The sequence below is a fragment of the Oncorhynchus clarkii genome, chromosome 3 (assembly GCF_045791955.1).
Source record: "Oncorhynchus clarkii lewisi isolate Uvic-CL-2024 chromosome 3, UVic_Ocla_1.0, whole genome shotgun sequence".
NCBI lineage: Eukaryota > Metazoa > Chordata > Actinopteri > Salmoniformes > Salmonidae > Oncorhynchus > Oncorhynchus clarkii.
In genome coordinates this window covers 62,734,006-62,755,790 of record NC_092149.1, presented here as the reverse complement: position 1 = coordinate 62,755,790, position 21,785 = coordinate 62,734,006, and the positions used below count along the sequence as shown (strand labels likewise).

Below are 21,785 nucleotides of genomic sequence, written 5' to 3'. Positions count from 1 at the left end.
GGTGGATTTCTTCTCTCCCTGCTTGCCCTGTCTCCTCCCTCTCTCTCTCTCTCTCTCTCTCTCTTTCTTCATACAGGTCCTCACCATCTCTTCCCCACGTTTCACACACCGATCCCAATCGATATGCGTCACCACGAGGGGAGGTACCATTACGAGCCACATCCCCTCCACGCCATGCATGGGTAAGTACGACTAATGTACTCAGTAATTCATAAAGCGGTGGTTTCAATTTAAGTTCAGATTTGCACCAGTTGTGTTGCACAGGAGGGCAGAATGAAAGTGATTATGGCCAAGGCATCTTGCTCAGTGGTGCCAAAATTCTTATAGTCCCGTACCCCTTCATACATTCAACCTCCAGCTGCGTACCCCCTCTAGTACCAGGGTCAGCACACTCTCAAAATATATGTTTTTTGCCATCATTGTAAGCCTGCCACACACACACACACTATACGATACATTTATTAAACATAAGAATGAGTGAGTTTTTGTCACAACCCGGCTTGTGGGAAGTGACAAAGAGCTCTTATAGGACCAGGGAACAAATAATAATATAATAATTATCAATAACTTTGTTCTTTATTTAACCATCTTACATATAAAACCTTTTGTTCATTGAAAATTGTGCCTAACTCACCACAGGTTAATGAGAAGGGTGTGCTTGAAAGGATGCACATAACTCTACAATGTTGGGTTGTATTGGAGAGAGTCTCAGTCTTAAATCATTTTCCACACACAGTCTGTGCCTGTATTTAGTTTTCATGCTAGTGAGGGCCGAGAATCCACTCTCACATAGGTACGTGGTTGTAAAGGCCATCAGTCTCTTAACAGCGTGATTTGCCAAGGCAGGATACTCTGAGCTCAGCCCAATCCAGAAATCAGGAAGTGGCTTCTGATTCATTTAAATTTTCCCGGAACCATTGTTGCAATTTCGATGAGGCTCTCTTATTCAGATACCGGTAAGTGGACTGGAGGCAGGGCATGAAGGGATAACGAATCCTGTTGTTTGCGTCATCCATTCCGGGAAAGTACCTGCGTAATTGCGCTTCCAACTCACTCAGGTGCTTCGCTATATCACATTTGACATTGTCCGTAAGCTTGAGTTCATTTGCACCATAAAAATCATACAATGATGGGAAGACCTGTGTGTTGTCCTTGTTAATGCAGACAGAGAAGAGCTCCAATTTCTTAATCATAGCCTCAATTTTGTCCTGCACATTGAATATAGTTGCGGAGAGTCCCTGTAATCCTAGATTCAGAAGATTCAGGCGAGGAAAAACATCACCCAGATAGGCCAGTCGTGTGAGAAACTCGTCATCATGCAAGCGGTCAGACAAATGAAAATTATGGTCAGTAAAGAAAACTTTAAGGTCGTCTCTCAATTAAAAAAAACGTGTCAGTACTTTGCACCTTGATAACCAGCAAACTTCTGTATGTTGTAAAAGCGTTACATGGTCGCTGCCCATATCATTGCATAGTGCAGAAAATACATGAGAGTTCAGGGGCCTTGCTTTAATAAAGTTAACCATTTTCACTGTAGTTTCCAAAACGTCTTTCAAGCTTTCAGGCATTCCTTTCCTTGGCAGCAAGAGCCTCTCGGTGGATGTTGCAGTGTACCCAAGTGGCGTCGGGAGCAACTGCTTGCACGTGCGTTACCACTCCACTATGTCATGGGTTTTGCGCCATCAGTACAGATACCAACATGAGCAGCAGCTAAATGCACTGTTTGAAAATGTGAAGAAAAAAATGTATTTGGCGTACCTCCGATGGTATTGCATACCCCAGTTTGGGAATACCTTATCTAGCTGAATTGTTGGGCACTGGCTTCTGTTTAAGTTTGTTAAACCTTATCTTTAATTAAATGAAAATGTACTTGAATGTTTTCTGGAGTGTGTCCTGTTCTTTACAAGAATGTGAATGAGCAGGTCAGTCAGTCATCACCCTGTAGTGATTTACCCTCGGTGGTCCCGCCATCTCTCCCTCCTTTCATCCGAGTCAGAGAGAGAGGAACCTTTCCAAACGGAGAGAGGGAAAGCCAGGTCCATATTAAAGACAGATGATACGGAGAGAGAGAAAGCCAGGTCCATATTAAAGACAGATGATACTGAGAGAGAGAAAGGAGAAAATAAAGAACCAGTCGGTTTAGCACCAATACAACAGAATGTTAACATTTCCGTTCGTATCTCCCTTCCTTTCGTTTCATGGTGTGGGACTTGGAAAGCTCTGTAGTCCCGCTGGCATTGTGCGCTGAAACGCTAGGGAGCATTGCCAGAGAGACATCCTCTTCACATTAGAGGAGATCCACAGAGAGGGATTTGTCAGGCAGACAGACAGACAGGCAGACAGACAGACTGAGGCAGGCAGGCATGCAAGCTATCAAGAAAGAAAGATAGACAGAACTTTGGCCAAATTGGGTTTATTTTTGTCATTCAGGCTCCACCCAAACTGACACATTTCTATCCAGTCCACACCTTTTAATTTGTTGTCCGTCCCAGAAAAAGTTTGGTCTGCTTAACATTGCCAGCTCTCCTCTCCTTTCTCCGCTTATCTTAAAAAACACAAAGAGGTGGATGAAACAAATCAATAGGTTTGTGGGACTTCTATTTGCATTCCCAGATCTGATGGTGATGGTGATACATACATTGTTCCTGCAGTGGAAAAGCTATTCATCACTAGACAAACCAGGGAGGAGGACGAGTGGAGTTGAAAACAGGGTCCTTACTCCCACTGCCATGATTAATGTGATTTGATCTTGACAGTGCTCCCCTAATTCATCAATGCCCTGATCTAGCTGTCTGTTCCTCCGCCTGTGCCAAAATCACCCTAATTACATATACCTTGCTCTGCAAATTAAGTAGTGGTGTCATATGTTGGTGGTGTATGTCGCTTTGTTACCCACACTGCAGTATGTCAGGGGTTCTGCTTCCTGTCTACCTGAACAAGACAGTTCCGCACTGAGACCCTTCATCACTGTTTGCTTGGAAAATAATGAGGGCATGGGTCATTTTGTCAGAGCTGTCAAATTTACAGCTATCGGACTATTCCTACTCTGGTAGAAGGGATGGATGCTGCCTTCATGCCTGTCTGGCAGCGCCTCAGAACAGAGCTAGATATGGGACAGTTCCTTCTCTGTTTATAACTAGTTTCCATATACACTGAGTGAACAAAACATTAGGAGCACCTTCCTAATATTGAGTTGCAACCACATTTGCCCTCAGAACAGCCTCACTTCATTGGGGCATGGACTCCACAAGGTGTCAAGCGTTCCACAAGGATGCTGGCCCATGTTGACTCCAAAGCCGCCCACAGTTGTGTCAAGTTGGCTGGGTGTCCTTTGGTGGTGGACCATTCTTGATACACACAGGAAACTGTTTAGCGTGAAATGTGCCTGGCACCTACTACCATACCCTTTTCAAAGGCACTTAAATATTTTGTCTTGCCCATTCACCCTCTGAATGTCACACATACACAAACCATGTCTCAAGGACTAAAAATCATTCTTCAACTAGTCTCCTAGCCTTCATCTACACTGATTGAAGAGGATTTAACAAATAACATCAATAAGGCATCATCGTTTTCACCTGGATTCACCTAGTCAGTCTATATCATGGAAAGAACAGGAGGAACAAGAGCCAGAACCAGTTCCTAGGGAGGGATGCTGCATCAGTCAGTACCTGGCTAGATAGGCCTCTTGGTTACTCATGGATATGGCTAGATGCACCAAAGACATAAGAGTAAAATGCCTGGAGCATTTCGCTTGTCTGGACTAGGGGAATTTGGCGAAGTTCTTTGGAGAAAGATTGGGACATTTTGGGAAAGATGCATTCATCCCTCAACAGTACAGCGCTTGCTTGCTCTGAGACAGTGTAACAGTACAGAGCTTTGCTTTGAGACAGTGCTTATAATGTGCGGTGTAGGCCTAAAGTGGATTGTGGGAATGGGCATCCTCTGTGTGAACCCACAAGTCAGTGAAGAGGGAAGCCAGCCTCTTCTCTCTGCCAACATGTTGGAGGGGGTAATTAGTACCCAAAATCCAGCCTTCCGTTCCCAGAACATAAACGGCAACACAACGAGAGGAAGCAGAAAACAGATCCCCACTCATTCCAGATCAGCAGGACCGCTATTTATTCTTTTTGGGAGTTGGATCCAAATTGCAGCATTGAACTGAACTGAATTCTGAAGGTTTTGTGAGGTGGAGCCGGAGAGCTGTGGCCTGCACCACCCCTGTACGCAAACACATGCGGTCCAGCTTACCAGGCAATCAGTCTAGGCTTGGAATGTGTTGATTAAATGGACTTTCCAGATCAGATATTTGTTTTATTTGTAGTTTAAAGTACAGTTCCCGAGCGTGCGTTAGAAGGGAAGACGATCTTGAGCATGCTGATTGGTTAGCATTGGAAGATTGGGTTGATCCTGAGCATGTTGATAGGCTGTCAGTCCATTGACACTCAGTTTTTTAGGATGTTGGTTCTAGCCTTCACTCAGTACTAATGGGAGGATTTAAAGGTTCCTGTGAATTATTGTGAGGAATGCATTCATGAAAGGACAGAAGCAGCTATCAATCAAATGGTTTGAAAATGTCAAGATTTATCTGGCAAATTTAGATCATTTGGTTTGAAGAACTGCAGAAGTCACCAAGTTGAATCAGAATAAAAGATAAGTGTGTCTTTGCATACTAGCTACTGTCCCCACTAGGTTTCTAGGTCATCCTCATTCCTTTGTCTGCTGTACACAGAGTCCACTTGTTAAAGAATAGTATACCATCAAAGTTTGAGTCCAAATCCTCAGCATCCTGATGAAGAGTCCCAAAAACAACTAGGAGCTCACTGCAGCCCCATCCCCAGCCCCTGTGGGGTAACACAGCTTGCATCCCAAATGGCACCCAATCCCCTTTATAGTGCACTACTTTTGACCAGATCCCTATGGGCCCTTGTCAAAAGTAGTGCACTATATAGGGAATAGGGTGCCATTTGACACACAGACACAGTGATTTATCTCAATGGGAGTGGCTGCCCAGAAGTACAGACGAGAGTGTGTCACGTCGTAATTCATCTGCTGAGCCAGTAGGGAAAAACATGCCAGAGAGGCAAATACTAACTTGTTGGCGGTTCCAGACAGTCAGGCAAAGAAAGTAGAGAGCGAGAGATCCACCGAAACAGGATGCCTGAATTCACATAACCTTCAGTGTTGGGGAGGAGAGGTAAAGGCTGCTATCTGTCTGTCTGTTGGTCCAGAGAAAGGCTTCCTTAACTCCTTGTTCCAACAACCTGGAGTTGCCGTAAAGACTAAGGCTACTTAAAAAGAGGTGTTGAATACAGTAGGTCCAGGTGGCCCTAACCAGCCTATGTCCATTTACTGCCCTGCCCCACACCAAAAGGACCGCACAGAAACATCCCCCTCCCCTATCCTCTGTACTCCACATGCATACACACAGTTATGCACTTACTCATATGTTTTTGAAGCTCAAACAAGCAATCCCTTGTCCAAATGCACTTTTTCTCACACTAGGAATCCAACAATGGGATAGCAGAGAGTAGCTACATAAGCTGGTAATCATACAGTGAAGAAAACAACAATTACCTCAAGTAGAAATGTACTGTAGGTTGTGTGGCTTGTATTCATTCTCCACTTTCTACTCCTCCTACAATATACAGTGCATTTGGAAAGTATTCAGACCCCTTCACCCTTTCCCCATTTTGTTATGTTACAGCTTTATTTTGAAATGGATGAAATAACAAAAATGGACTCCTCAATCTATGCACAATACCCCAAAATAAATAAAAAATGACAAAGCGAAAAATGTTTTTTATTTTTTTATTTTAGCAAATGTATTAAAAATAAAAACATACCTTATTTATATAAGTACTCAGACCCTTTATGTACTTTACTTTACATAAGTACTTGACCCTTTATATGAGACTTGAAATTGAGCTCAGGTGAATCCTGTTTCCATTGATCATTCTTGAGATGTTTCTACAACTTGATTGGAGTCCACCTGTGGTAAATCCAATTGATTAGACATTATTTGGAAAGGCACACACCTGTCTATATAAGGTCCCACAATTGACAGTGCACGTCAGAGCAAAAACCAAGCCACGAGGTCGAAGGAATTGTCCATAGAGCTCAGAGGCAGGATTGTGTCGAGACACAGATCTGGGGAAGGGTACCAAAACATTTCTGCAGCATTGAGGTCCCAAGAACACAGTGGCCTCCATCATTCTTAAATGGAATAAGTTGGGAATCAAGACTCTTCCTAGAGCTGGCCACACTGAGCAAACGGGGGGGAAGGCCCTCGATCAGGGAGGTGAGATGGAAGAACCTTCCTGCAGCATTCCACAAATCAGACATTTATTATAGAGTGGTCAGACGGAAGCCACTCCTCAGTAAAATGCACATGACAGCCCGCTTGGAGTTTGCTAAAAGGTACCTAAAGGACTCCCAGACCATGAGAAACAAGATTCTCTGGTCTGATGAAACCTAGATTGAACTCTTTAGCCAGAATACCAAGCGTCATGTCTGGAGGAACTAGGCACTGCTCATCCCTTGGCCAATACCTTCCCTACGGTGAAGCATGGTTGTGGCAGCATCATGCTGAGGGGATGTTTTTCAGCGGCAGGGACTAGGTGACTAGTTAGGATTGAGGGAAAGATGAATGGTGTAAAGTACAGAGAGATCCTTGATGAAAATATGCTCTAGAGCGCTCAGGACCTCAGACTGGAGCAAAGGTTCACCTTCCAACAGGACAACAACCCTAAGCACACAGCCAAGAAAACGCAGGAGTGGCTTCGAGACAAGTCTCTGAATGTCCTTTGTTGGCCCAGCCAGAGCCCGGACTTGAACCCGATCGAACATCTCTGGAGAGACCTGAAAATATCTGTGCAGCGACGCTCCCCATCCAACCTGACAGAGCTTGAGAGGATCTGCAGAGAAGAATGGGAGAAACCCCCCAAATACAGGTGTGCCAAGCTTGTAGCATCATACCCAAGAAGACTCGAGGCTATAATTGCTGCCAAAGATGCTTCAACAAAGTACTGAGTAAAGGGTACTTATGTAAATGTGATATTTCAGTTGTTTTTTTATACATTCCTAATAACCTGTTTTTGCTTTGTCATTATGTGGTATTGTGTAGATTGAGGGGGGGGGGGAAACGATTTAATACATTTTAGAATAAGGCTGTAACATGGAAAAAGTGATTCTGAATGCCTTCTAAATGCACTGTACATAGCTACAGACAAAGATAAAGAGACGACTGTCTGTCTTCCACTCTCCTAATGACTTCATAATATAAATAATAATAATAAAATAAATTATAAATGCCATTTAGCAGATGCTTTTATCCAAAGCGACTTAAAACCCATTTATGCTTGATCTGAAAATGTGGTCGGAGGATCCGTATGGAGGGGGTGACACAATTGAGAAGCCTCCAGAGGCATGCAGAGGCCAAATCAAGCCCCGTGCCAAATCGAGCTCCGTACTGCATCACCGTGCACCTCCCAAATTTTGTAACAATGTGGAGGACTTTGTATAGCTGGTTGACAGTAGGTGGGCCGGGAGGTCCTATATAAACACAAACTCACTTTCTTGAAAACTTCCTTCGTAACAGCTCTGCGTTGTTACAGGAAGCGCATGAAGTATGAATGCCATGAATTCTGCAGAGGCCGTATCGCAGTAAATGCTGTATGGCCACTGCAGACATCAGATTGACCATGCAGGTCCTTTCACAGTCATGCTTTCATACATGTTATGTATGGGTGGTTCCGGAAATCAAACCCTCTATCCTGGCGTTGCAAGCGCCATGCCCTGCTAACTGAGCTACAAAGGACCACTTCAGTTTCATCAGTTTAGTCTGGTAGCCACCCATGGCGCTATGTATGATGGAATTCTCTTTAAATGACAGGTTCTGATGTAGAGACAGCCTGCTCTCACAGGCTTGTTTGTTCAGGATTGTTGCACTACATGCTCTGTCTGTGACTAAGACCTGTCTGTGGAGAAACAGTTCAAGTAACATCTTGCCAGAAAGAGGGCAGATTGACAAGACTTCAATAATAGTAGCTGTCAGAGAGGTCTCCTATTGCTTGTCTCATGACAGGCCAAGGTAGTACATTTCACCTCATTATCAAAGACTCAAACACGCACGTGTGTGATTAATGGTGTTTGTTAACATGTTCTGTGTCATACTGTGACAGACAAATAAGGTTTTGATGATGATTATGTGTGAAAACTGCAATGTGTTACTGCGGTATTTTGAAGCTCAAAGAACCCCATCGAAAAAGGCATTCAGAAACGCTTCACCATTGAAACAAAGGAATTCAAGGGATTTAAGAAAGGTATATGTGTCAATTGTATGTCATTTCTTCATTTGAGCTCTGATCAAATAACTCATTTAAGTCTGGGAGGTAGGGCACGACCAATTAATTTTGCACCAGTCAGGTTAGTTGTTCATTTTTGCACTTCAAGCTTGTTTAGATTCCATCTAGGAGGGGGCTCCCATAAGGGAGAGCATTCACAGCCTCCACAAACTAGCCAATTTCAATTTCAGAGTTTCAATTAAGTGTATTGACTTATATTCCAAATACTTGAAAGGAGTCCAATACCACTGTATGTATAAACACAACATTGGCCTCTTATCTGGCTTTAAATGTTTATTAAGAAATGGCACATTTGAAAATGTTCACTTGTGTACTCTGTGTTGATTCTCTGTGGCTGAGGTCGGGACCACAGGCGAGTCAGTCAACGTCCAAAATTGTACCATATTCCCTATTTAGTGCAATACTTTTGACCAGGGTCCATAGGGCTTTGGTCAAAAGTAGTGCACTATATAAGGAATAGGGTGCCATTTGGGATCGCAGCCTCAGCCCGCTCTAAAGGCTCTTTGGGGTCGTCACACCTCAGATCCCACCGGTGCCTCCAAATGACACTCCCCCCACAGCGCAGCGATAACCGGGAACACTGTGGCTAAACATGAAGGACGGTGACCAACCAGCATGGTCCGTAGTAAATTACTCAGACAGATAAGAGCACTCTGGTGCCAGTTTTACGAAACCTGGAGCATCAGGTTAGCTGAACGCTAATCTGTGAAACTTGCACAGGCCTCTAGACCTGCGCCGGGTGGAAGCTCCAAGGGGAGGGAATCAGCTTGTGTTTTTGTGTATGGAGCGTCTGTTTCTTCTCAGCTCCCCCAGAACAGAGACCTCTTTATGGGCCGTCCATTGGAGGGGTTGACGGCAGAAAGTTGGCCATCAGACAAGGCTGGTTGTCTGTAGGCGTTTACTGGAAACGGAGGGAGCAGCAAGAGCTGGGTTGGGTGCAGGTTGGCTCCCAAACAGAGAGGGGTATAAATGAGAGACTGAGGTGAACCCAGGCCTTGCCAAGAACGCTAACATCTCAGACCCACCTTTCAGACCCACAACCAGCCTCTGCCAGCTTCTCATCCCTATGGATTTCAGTGGGAGATCAGTATAACCAAATCCACAGATTTTACGGGAAGAAGCCATATCAGTATTTCAACTATTTTCTTTACCTCATGTACTCCTGGCACATATCAGCATTTACTACGGAAATGTGTGTTGTAAGTCTAAGGTCCAAGTAGTATCTAATATGAATTCTTATCATTATAACTAATGGATGTTAAAACATCTTTGTGTATACTAACTTATATCGGCTTCAAATACTTTTTTCTTCAAAGCAAGAGCATTTGAGTTGTTTTTGTGTGTTGCCTGCCTGCCCTGCATCTCATCAGTTGAGCAGACTGAAGTCTGGTACGCTGAGCCCCCAACCCCATCGTCCCCACTTTCTCCCATCCTCCCCCACCTCCTCATCCCACTCTCCCGAATCCACCCCCATGTCCCGCTCCACTTCATCAACCCTCTCCTCCCCCCTCCCCAATGGACAGCATACTGTGACTCATTAAAGTGGTAATTTGGAGACTAATGAAGTGTGAGGTCGTGGTACTGGCCTGCTTTCTTTAAAAATGCCTCTGGACACATCTACTCATTGGTTAAGAGAAGCAGCCTGTAGTATAGGAGAAGCCTGTAAGCCTGTATAGCAGCAGATAGAGACTGGAGAGGTGAGGATGTGGTACTGGCCTGCTTTCTTTAAAACCTGACATCTTCTCCTCTTCACCTGTTTCCAGGTGCTGTACTGCCTGGCTCACCACACACAGAGGTTTCAATTAGACCCAACAACCATATTAACACAAGGAGTAGCATGCCCCTTCAAAGAACAAGCTTTGCCAAAAACAGTTAAAAGAACTGTGCCAGCGGCCAGCAGACAGCCGGCACGGTATTCAGTGTTCTATTCTGGCTTCAGGGAGTAGCTATCAAGAGTTACAGCAGCCTCCTGGCTGTGTTTCTACAAGCAGACCTGCTAGTTACCTGCCAACAGATGACACATTTATATCCCACTGACTGTGACCTGTGGGCTATATTATCAATGACTCAACTTTAGTCAGGGTATCTTGTTCTATTAATCTGGTAGCTTGAAGGTGGCCAACTAGACGCCTCAGTTTTTTACAGTTACATCCGGATGGATGTGCTGACTCGTAACAGGGCTAAGTACTAATATGAGAGACACCTTGGCTGTGCCCACCCAAACAGACACCCAAACAGTAGGCTTTTTCATAGGAGTGTAGTCTGAGACACTCAGTCTCAACTTGTTCAATGCTTCAGGCAGGAGCGGTTCACTAGGACAGATCAGGAACGCTAGTAGTGGATTTGGATTGACATGTGCATGTTTTCAGGGACCGACCTGAATGGCAGACATACAGCACATGTAAACCACTAACATGTTCAATTCACTAAAATCCTATTGTACTAAACACTGATTTGCATTACTCTTTCAATGTATTCATGCTTGTGCATGGTTGTCTCTTTCACTCTATTTCTGTTACTAACTCATTTTCCCTCTCTCTTTCCAGACATCATGGCCTAGCAGGCAGCCCGGTCATCTCAGACGGCATCTCTCTGATCCGTCTGTCCCCCCACGCAGCAGGGACGGGGGATTCCCCCTTCAGCCCCCCTCACTCCTACGTCCACCCCCAGATGGAGCACTACCTCCGCTCCATGCACAGCAGCCCCACCCTCTCCATGATCTCTGCTGCCCGTGGACTCAGCCCTGCAGAAGGTGAGACACACACATACAAACTACTGGCAGTTATAGGGGAGCTTACTGTAACAGAGCATTAAAAGAAATACAAAATATTAAAAAGTGCATCATATTTTCTACGCCCATATCTGTCAGATTGTACATGATATACACTGCTCAAAAAAATAAAGGGAACACTTAAACAACACAATGTAACTCCAAGTCAATCACACTTCTGTGAAATCAAACTGTCCACTTAGGAAGCAACACTGATTGACAATACATTTCACATGCTGTTGTGCAAATGGAATAGACAACAGGTGGAAAATATAGGCAATTAGCAAGACACCCCCAATAAAGGAGTGGTTCTGCAGGTGGTGACCACAGACCACTTCTCAGTTCCTATGCTTCCTGGCTGATGTTTTGGTCACTTTTGAATGCTGGCGGTGCTTTCACTCTAGTGGTAGCATGAGACAGAGTCTACAACCCACATAAGTGGCTCAGGTAATGCAGCTCATCCAGGATGGCACATCAATGCGAGCTGTGGCAAGAAGGTTTGCTGTGTCTGTCAGCGTAGTGTCCAGAGCATGGAGGCGCTACCAGGAGACAGGCCAGTACATCAGGAGACGTGGAGGAGGCCGTAGGAGGGCAGCAACCCAACAGCAGGACCGCTACCTCCACCTTTGTGCAAGGAGGAGCAGGAGGAGCACTGCCAGAGCCCTGCAAAATTACCTCCAGCAGGCCACAAATGTGCATGTGTCTGCTCCATGAGGGTGGTATGAGGGCCCGACGTCCACAGGTGGGGATTGTGCTTACAGCGCAACACCGTGCAGGACGTTTGGCATTTGCCAGAGGACACCAAGATTGGCAAATTCGCCACTGGCGCCCTGTGCTCTTCACAGATGAAAGCAGGTTCACACTGAGCACATGTGACAGACGTGACAGAGTCTGGAGACGCTGTGGAGAACGTTCTGCTGCCTGCAACATCCTCCAGCATGACCGGTTTGGTGGTGGGTCAGTCATGGTGTGTGTTGGCATTTCTTTGGGGGGCCGCACAGCCCTCCATGTGCTCGCCAGAGGTAGCCTGACTGCCATTAGGTACCGAGATGAGATCCTCAGACCCCTTGTGAGACCATATGCTGGTGCGGTTGGCCCTGGGTTCCTCCCAATGCAAGACAATGCTAGACCTCATGTGGCTGGAGTGTGTCAGCAGTTCCTGCAAGAGGAAGGCATTGATGCTATGGACTGGCCCGCCTATTCCCCAGACCTGAATCCAATTGAGCACATCTGGGACATCATGTCTCGCTCCATCCACCAACGCCACGTTGCACCACAGACTGTCCAGGAGTTGGCGGATGCTTTAGTCCAGGTCTGGGAGGAGATCCCTCAGGAGACCATCCGCCACCTCATCAGGAGCATGCCCAGGCGTTGTAGGGAGGTCATACAGGCACGTGGAGGCCACACACACCACTGAGCCTCATTTTGACTTGTTTTAAGGACATTACATCAAAGTTGGATCAGCCTGTAGTGTGGTTTTCCAATTTAATTTTGAGTGTGACTCCAAATCCAGACCTCCCTCAATTTGATTTCCATTGAACATTTTTGTGTGATTTTGTTGTCAGCACATTCAACTATGTAAAGAAAAAAGTATTTTAATAAGAATATTTCATTCATTCAGATCTAGGATGTGTTATTTTAGTGTTCCCTTTATTTTTTGGAGTGGTGTATATACAAATCCTAAAAATAAGACAGAAATATAGTTTGAAACTTGTTATGTAAGGGTGTGTGTTGATAGATTTACAGACATTCGGTTCAGTTTTAAGGAGGTGAGATGAGAGGATCAGGCTGTGTTTAAGGGAAATAACACTTAATGGATAGTTCTCACTATAAACACAGAGAGAGAATGTCTGGAACACATCTCCCAGAACACACCTGGGTATATGTGTTATGTTGTTTACACACCAGATTACCCACCATACTGTGAAAATTTGTCTAACACCTAATACACTCTGCTACATTAAAACTTTTTTCCTTTCATCCTCTCATGTAATGGGATGTGTATGGTTTATACAACGGGTGGGTCTTATCCAGGACGCTCATTGGTTAAAACCGCATTCCAGCCGGTGTTTATTCCACAAGTTACCACCGGCTAAAGCTATGACGTTGAAATGCCTATTTACTCTGTTCCATCTCACTGCGCAATCCACTAGCCAGACAATTTATGAACTTGATCTCCACTGTAAAAAGCATCTAGACATTATCTCCCATTTCTTTTAGACTAGCAATTGGTTTTCAATAGCGGTAAAACTTGCTATCTTACCCTTTTGATATTTGCAATATTGTTTCAGTATTTAAATTCAATCTCCAACTGTCCCATAGTAATGAACGTGTTGGGAGTCAGAATGAGACAGACAGACAGGCAGGCAGCTTTTCTCAGCCAGTCGAAATCATGAATCAGCATCATTTTAGTGGATATTTAAATGTCCATTTAAAAACTGGTTAAAACAAAACGAAGTAAAAACAGGTCAAACGAAATGAAGTGCATCTAGTTTGCAGTATTTCCAGCTTCAGTTTGAAGTGATTGTGTTTTCTGTGTTGTTGGCTAGTTCCTCTGAACAACAATGTCCTGACGACAGAGCACATTATCTATTCCAGGTGAAATAGTGTATCATTAGCTCATTATCATTGATGTATCCAAATAAATATCACTAGAAAACAGCTTAAACAAACACAAACGCAGCTACTTTGTTGTTATTCTGGCTGTGCTGTTTGACGTGACTGTAAAATATTCGTAGTTGGCTAGCTAGCAAGCAAGGAATAAGAACGTTGCCACCCAGTATAGCAATAGAGCATTTAGAACAAAGTCAGGGATGAGTCCACAGATGCAGAACAAGAAGACTCAACGACTGGGCCACGTCACCGGCAACCAAACCAATAGAACGAACGACCAGCCGGCTTGGGTAGCAACCCTAGATTTGTGTCAGGACTATATTTTGTGGAAGGATTAAATAATATGAATAGATTTAAATAACGTTTTTAATGAAAATACATACAGTTGAAGTGGGAAGTTTACATACACTTAGGTTGGAGTCATTAAAACTAGTTTTTCAACCACTCCACAAATTTCTTGTTAACAAACTATAGTTTTGGCAAGTCGGTTAGGACATCTATTTTGTGCATGACACAAGTAATTTTTCCAACAATTGTTTGCAGACAGATTATTTCACTTATAATGCACTGTATCACAATTCCAGTGGGTCAGAAGTTTACATACACTAATTTGACTGTGCCTTTAAACAGCTTGGAAAATTCCAGAAAATTATGTCATGGCTTTAGAAGCTTCTGATAGGCTAATTGACATCATTTGAGTCAATTGGAGGTGGACCTGTGGATGTATTTCAAGGTCTACCTTCAAACTCAATGCCTCTTTGCTTGCCATCATGGGAAAATCAAAAGAGATCATCTAAGACCTCAGAAGAAAAATGGTAGTCCTCCACAAGTCTGGTTCATCCTTGGGAGCAATTTCCAAACACCTGAAGGTACCACGCTCATCTGTACAAACAATAGTATGCAAGTATAAACACCATGGGACCACGCAGCCGTGGAAGGAGACGTGTTCTGTCTCCTAGAGATGAACGTACTTTGGTGTGAAAAGTGCAAATCAATCTCAGAACAACAGCAAAGGACCTTGTGAATATGCTGGAGGAAACAGGTACAAAAGTATCTATATCCACAGTAAAACGAGTCCTATATCAACATAACCTGAAAGATCGCTCAGCAAGGAAGAAGCCACTGCTCCAAAACCAACTTAAAAAAGCAAGACTACAGTTTGCAACACCATATGGGGACAAAGATTGTACTTTTTGGAGAAATGTCCTCTGGTCTGATGAAACAAAAATATAACTGTTTGGCCATAATGACAATTGTTATGTTTGGAGGAAAAAGGGGGAGGCTTGCAAGCCGAAGAACACCATCCCAACCGTGAAGCACGGGGGTGGCAGCATCATGTTATGGGGGTGCTTTGCTGCAGGAGGGACTAGTGCACTTCACAAAATAGATGGCATCATGATGGAGGAAAATGATGTGAATATATTGAAGCAACATCTCAAGACATCAGTCAGGAAGTTAAAGCTTGATCACAAATGGGTCTTCTAATGGACAATGACCCCAAGCATACTTCCAAAGTTGTGGCAAAATGGTTTAAGGGCAACAAGTCAAGGTATTGGAGTGGCCATCACAAAGCCCTGACCTGAATCCTATAGAAAATTTGTGGACAGAACTGAAAAAGCGTGTGCGAGCAAGGAGGCCTACAAACCTGACTCAGTTACACCAGCTCTGTCAGGAGGAATGGGATAAAATTCACCCAATTTATTGTGGGAAGCTTGTGGAAGGCTACCCAAAACATTTGACCCAAGTTTAACAATTTAAAGGCAATGCTATCAAATACTAATTGAGTGTATGTAAACTTCTGACCCACTGGGCATGTGATGAAAGAAACAAAAGCTTAAATAAATCATTCTCTCTACTATTATTCTGACATTTCACATTCTTCAAATAAAGTGGTGATCCTAACTGACCTAAGAAAGGGAATTTTTACTAGGATTAAATGTCAGGAATTGTGAAAAACTGAGTTTAAATGTATTTGGCTAAGGTGTATGTAAACTTCCAACTTAAACTGTAAATCATTAAATGTTGGTTACCCGTTGTATAATGCCCGGGCATTATCACTTAAGTGTACTGTGTGTGTGTGTGTGTGTGTGTGTGTTTGCATGCGTGAGCGTGCATGAATGTGTGAGTGCTTATGTGAGTGTAAGAGAGCTAGAGAGAGAAAGGAAGAGTATGTGTACACATGCTAGAATGTGTGTATACGTTTCTGAACAAATGTTTGGGTATCGGAAACCATGGAAATTAGCAAAGACTAACAAAGCACATTTCCCTCCCCAATATGGAGCTCATATGATGACAAGCCTGTCCTCAGGACCCTGTTACAACAACAGGTTGAAGGGAGTAGAGAGAGCTGCCTGAGAGGCGACAAAGGCTGAGAGATAGAGCTGTCTTAGAGGCCCAATGATAAATCACTGAGTGTACTCCCCTGTTGACTTTAATGGCTTTGTGGCTTTTAGGAGAAGCAATGCGGAAGAGATTCTGTCACTGATAAAGTGGCAGCAGTGGCAAAGAAGTATGTCATAAAATGGAGGGCATTAAGCTTGAGTGAACATAAATAAAGTTGTGTAAGCTTGGAGCCTATTGGAGAATACTGTAGATAATTCTAGAGATAGAATACCTGTAAAGTAGTTGTAGACAGCTTGTTTTGAGTGTAGTTTTAGTAACCTAATGCCTGGACACTACTGTTACTTGTCCCAGAGATTATAATTTTTCCTATGTTGTTGTGGAGTTATAAAATCAGTCCATTTTATCAGCATATCAACTTGGTTTAATCAAGAAAGGGACAGATCTTCCAATTATAGGAAACATCCACACCCTTTATCGTCAGTGTTGTCAATGTCTACTATATGTCTGATACAGCAGTGTAGGGTCACTCCAAACCATGTAAATGAGATAGAACGCAGAGCAAGGAGGCTCTGCGTTCTGTCTGTTGAATTCCCTGGCTTTTTGAGCTGGTTTCACCGGGACGACTACTGGTTTTATCCTCTACCCTCCACTACCATGCTCAAGTCCTTGTGTCTTACCTATCCACTACTCTCCACCATCCTCATTCGGTCTGTCCAGTCCACTACTCTCCACCATCCTCATTCGGTCTGTCCAGTCCACTACTCTCCACCATCCTCAGTCTGTCTGTCCAGTCCACTACTCTCCACCATCCTCAGTCTGTCTGTCCAGTCCACTACTCTCCACCATCCTCATTCGGTCTGTCCAGTCCACTACCCTCCACCATCCTCAGTCTGTCTGTCCAGTCCACTACCCTCCACCATCCTCAGTCTGTCTGTCCAGTCCACTACTCTCCACCATCCTCAGTCTGTCTGTCCAGTCCACTACCCTCCACCATCCTCAGTCTGTCTGTCCAGTCCACTACCCTCCACCATCCTCAGTCTGTCTGTCCAGTCCACTACCCTCCACCATCCTCAGTCTGTCTGTCCAGTCCAAACAAAGCAGCTACTGGAAGTGGTTATGTGATCCGGGCAGGCGAGGAGAAACTAAAGCTTCTCTGTGGGCCTCCTAGCCAGCACAAACAGACGCCTGTTCTTTTTTTTTTACCACAGCCAGCCCTAATTAGTCCTGATAGGACCGTTTTGATGTGGCCCATGGTTTAGGCACTGCAGAGGAAGGAGGCTCAAACCTCCACCCCTCCTTCCCCCCTCTCTCTCTTCTCCCCAGTTTATCTAACTAACAATAGTCAGGGGTGGTTGGAGTAAAACATATATACTTTAAAATGACTAAAACCAAATGGAAACTGTGTAGAAATGATAATAGACCTACATTCATACAGTTTCTTGACTGTGTCCATCTTGCTAATAATCACCCAAATGACAGCTAGACATTCAGGGAGCATCGGAAATTGTAAAAACTATGGATAGAGGACAATATTTTGCACATTTTTACGGCGAGGAAATATAGCACATTTTCAGTGCAGCCCTCTGGACCTCTTTGATGACTGAATACGGACCCCCAGGGTCAAATTGGTTTGACACCACTACATTAGGCCCTTTAAGGGAGTTCAATTCTCCACCCTTCCATCCCTACTTTCTTCCGCTCCTCCTTTCTCTATCTGTGGAGACGTTAGCCTCAGATATATCCACAGGGGCAAACGGAGAGCAGGAAACTAGGGGAGGAGGCCACAGTTATGGATATAGGCCTCAGTGGCTCGCTGCAAAAGGAAATAAAACAAATCTACATCTCCCTCTTACAGCTTGTGACATTTTTAAATGTGGGTTTACAGGGTGCAGGTGTTAACACGTTCTACATCAATATTTCCGTAATGCTCAAGGGTTTCCCTTCTCTACCACTGTGTGTGTGTGTGTGTGTGTGTGTGTGTGTGTGTGTGTGTGTGTGTGTGTGTGTGTGTGTGTGTGTGTGTGTGTGTGTGTGTGTGTGTGTGTGTGTGTGTGTGTGTGTGTGTGCGCACACGTGCGGGTAATCTGTCTCAATGAATTTATGTGCGAGACAGGAGAAGAGCAGGAATGTTCTATTCCCTCCTTCTTTCTCTTCTTCGTTTACCCCCCGGGGTCATTCACACACCTCAGCAAACCTCAAAGACTTCACCTATCTTTTATCAAAAGCCTTTTGCCCTCCAGGCATCTTCTGTAGCATAGATCTTCAAACCTGTGAAGCAGCGCACCATGTCTGTTCCCCTCTGTCTCTCCGTCTGTCAAATCTACTACTCACTGTTTTGGTCTGTGTCTCTCTGCGTCCTCTCATTTCACCCCCCCCCCCCCCCCCCCGTCTCTCTCTCTGTCTGTTCCTGTGTCAGTCTTCCCTGTCCCCATGTCAGTTGTTCATTAGTTGACCTGTGACACATCTCTCACATCTCACCCCTCTCTCCATCTCTGTCCGACAGTGACCCATGAGCACCTGAAGGAGCATGGTCTGTTCAGCCTGCCCCCTCCACCTCCAGGTGCCAACCCTACAGATTACTACCACCTCATGGCCAGTGGCAGGAGCACTTACGGAGACCTCATCATGCAGACCGGGGCGGCCGCAGCAGCAGCAGCAGCCGCAGCAGCACACCTGCCCGACTACATCAGCCCTGTGGATGGTGAGTGATCCTGAAATCCTGAAACACACCATCCTGGGTTGTACCCCAAATGACATCCGATTCCCTAGATCAGGGGTTGGCAACCCTGGTCCTTGAGTGCAACAGCCACTGCACTGCAGGATTCTTTCCCAACCAGACACCACACCTGATTCTACCAATCACTCAACTTAATTGCCTAAATTCATCACCTGGTCTAAAACAAAACATGAAGTGCCTCTACAGGGTTTCCTACCCCTGAACTACTTTTGACCTGACACAGCCCAGGTCACACTGACTATCATATGTGGGACTCTCCCACCTCACTGAGTGTACCAAGCATTAGGAACAACTTTGTAATATTGAGTTGCACCCCCCTCCCCCTCAGAACAGCCTCAATTTGTCAGGGCATGGACTCTACAAGGTGTCGAAAGAGTTCCACATGTATGCTGGCCCATGTTGACTCCATTTCTTTCCACAGTTGTGTCAAGTTGACTGGATGCTCTTTGGGTGGTTGACCATTCTTGATACACACGGGAAACTGTTGAGCGTGAAAAACACAGCAGTGTTGCAGTTCTTGACACAAACTGGTGCGCCTGGCACCTACTACCATACCCAGTTTAAAGGCACTTAAATCTGAATGGCACACATAAATAATCCATGTCTCTATTGTCTCAAGGCTTAAAAATCCTTCTCTAACCTGTTTTTGTCCCCTTCATCTACACTGATTGAAGTGGATTTACCTGGTCAATAAGGGATCACAGCTTTTACCTGGTCAGTTTATGTCATGGAAAGAGCAGGTGTTCTTAATGTTTTGTATACTCAGTGTACATTGTGAAGTACCCATATGCCACACTACTAAATACTAAGAGCCTCATCACCCTTTGTGCTTACCTCCAGGTATGTGGTGCTGTGCTTTTCATAGATGTCCTTTCTTCTTCTTATGGCTTTCTGTGTGTAAGACTTCCCCACATCAAAGCAAGAGGAGCATTCCTTGACTTATAAAAACCCTCAGTTGTAGCAGGGGGTGTCTATAAACACAGAAAAGCCCATGACAGAAAGGCCCACCACTGTTCTCCCAACACAGGCCTCTAATTTACACAGCTAGTCACACAGTGTTTCAGGTGTGTTACTCTGTTATGAGTAACATCCTACAAATCCACAGTGGTAACCTTAAAAGGGCAACCATGGTGAGAGGTAGAGGGAGAGGAAAAGAGGTAGAGGGAGAGGAAAAGAGGTAGAGGGAGAGGAAAAGAGGTAGAGGGAGAGGAAAAGAGGTAGAGGGAGAGGAAAAGAGGGAGAGGAAAAGAGGGAGAGGAAAAGAGGTAGAGGGAGAGGAAAAGAGGTAGAGGGAGAGGAAAAGAGGTAGAGGGAGAGGAAAAGAGGTAGAGAGAGAGGAAGAAAGAGGAGAGAATGAGATGGAGAGAGAGAGAGTAAGTGTGTGAGAGATGAGACAGAGATGAGAGACAAATAGAGAAAGAGAGAGAGAGAGGTTTGGCAGTGGATGGACTATATTTCAGGCAGCAGCAGATGCCAGGGCTTCTGAATCTGTCTCTTCTCTGTTTCTCAGTCAGTGTTATGGCAGGTATACTGTAAATCTGTGGTCCCTGCTCTGCTTGTGCAATCTAACGGCAGGGATAGAGGATAGTGGCAGGCAGGGGAGATTTAGTGACAGTGTGACAGAAGAGACGTGGTGAACAACCCTGCTTTTCACAGGAGAGGTCAGACATATGGTCAGGGACCATAGCCTTGCAGACAGTCCCAGGCCTAAGAACAGAGTGACAAGTAAGGCCTAATAATGCTGCTAGGACCTGGAGATTATTTCAACTCAGGAACCTTCCAGTTAGCTGTATGAATGGGCAATACAGTGCTACAGAGTGGAAAGCTAAACTAAACTGTCCATGAAAGTAAGCCTTTCGATGCCTTTCGACCGTCAAACGCATACATTCTCTGCCTGCCTGGCACAGACTCCCGGTTAGGTATCCATATCACTTTTATCCGGTCTCAAACCACCCAAGGGAAAAGAGCGAGAACGAGCCATCTACCATCTAACGGTGTTTGCACCTCCTGTCACGCTCTCCGTCCACCCTGCGTGACGCTAAAGCACCAATCCTCATGTGCATGCTAGGAAAACCTTACCGCCATGATCCCTGCCAACGCAGGATCCACCTCGAAATGAACCGTTTAAATTACCCCTCAATCACTAAATCAAACATGAAGAGAGGGAGGAGGAGGGGAGGGCATGCAGATTTGGGCATAGAGGTTGTTGTCTTCCTCCTTCACTACTCCGTCCCTCCATTCCTCCATCCATCCTCCCACTTCTCTCTCCCGGCGTGACCGCCACTGCTGCTGGCTTCCCACAGTTGTTTGGGGAGGCTGTTTGCTCAAACACCCACAGACACCGACTCACACAGCACAGAACTGGGCCTTCTCCTCGCCTCCCCGCACCCCCCTCACCTCCACACCTCCCCCTGGCAGGTTTATTTGGTGTTCTCTACTTCTCAGACCTGGCTGGGTTTGATGTGGTCAGCGTCCTGGGCACTCTCTGGCTTGAAGCTCTCCGTCAGTGCGGTTAGCGAGGCTAGCAGCTCCACAGACACACACAGGCTCTGTATTGACCTAGCCAGCCAGCTAATGGCTCAGAGTCTCAGCATACGGCCTGGCTGAATAAAGAACCTCATTTAATGGCAGAGAGGGCGATACATATGCATCGAGACCGCTACGTTTGTTTTGGAAGCCGAGCTCTGATAAAATAAAAGAAATTCATATGCATATTTAAAAATCAATTTATGCTCTAATAAATTCATTGGACCTACCACAAGAGCTGAGTCCTCAGTGAACCCAAAGTTATAATATGGCTGGTTATTTTCCCTTCCCAATGATTCCTATTAGTACTACAAACATGAGAGAGTGGGCTTAAAAAATAGTGCTGGTTAATAAAAGAGAGAAATGTGTTAATGGAAAATTCTGCAGACTAGCCCTAGTACCGGGTGTACTTAAGAGTTTTAAGACAGTC

At 44.9% G+C, this 21,785-nt stretch overlaps 1 protein-coding gene across 1 annotated transcript in view; it reads left to right on the top strand.

Annotated features, from left to right (window-relative positions):
* The window catches only part of LOC139401096 (zinc finger protein GLI2-like), a 97,561-nt gene that overhangs the window by 52,503 nt on the left and 23,273 nt on the right, over positions 1-21,785 (top strand). The window contains exons 3-5 of the mRNA XM_071145588.1: positions 77-182; positions 10,913-11,118; positions 18,596-18,793. Of these exons, the coding sequence (XP_071001689.1) occupies positions 77-182; positions 10,913-11,118; positions 18,596-18,793 (510 nt within the window). The remainder of the gene's footprint in view (positions 1-76; positions 183-10,912; positions 11,119-18,595; positions 18,794-21,785) is intronic.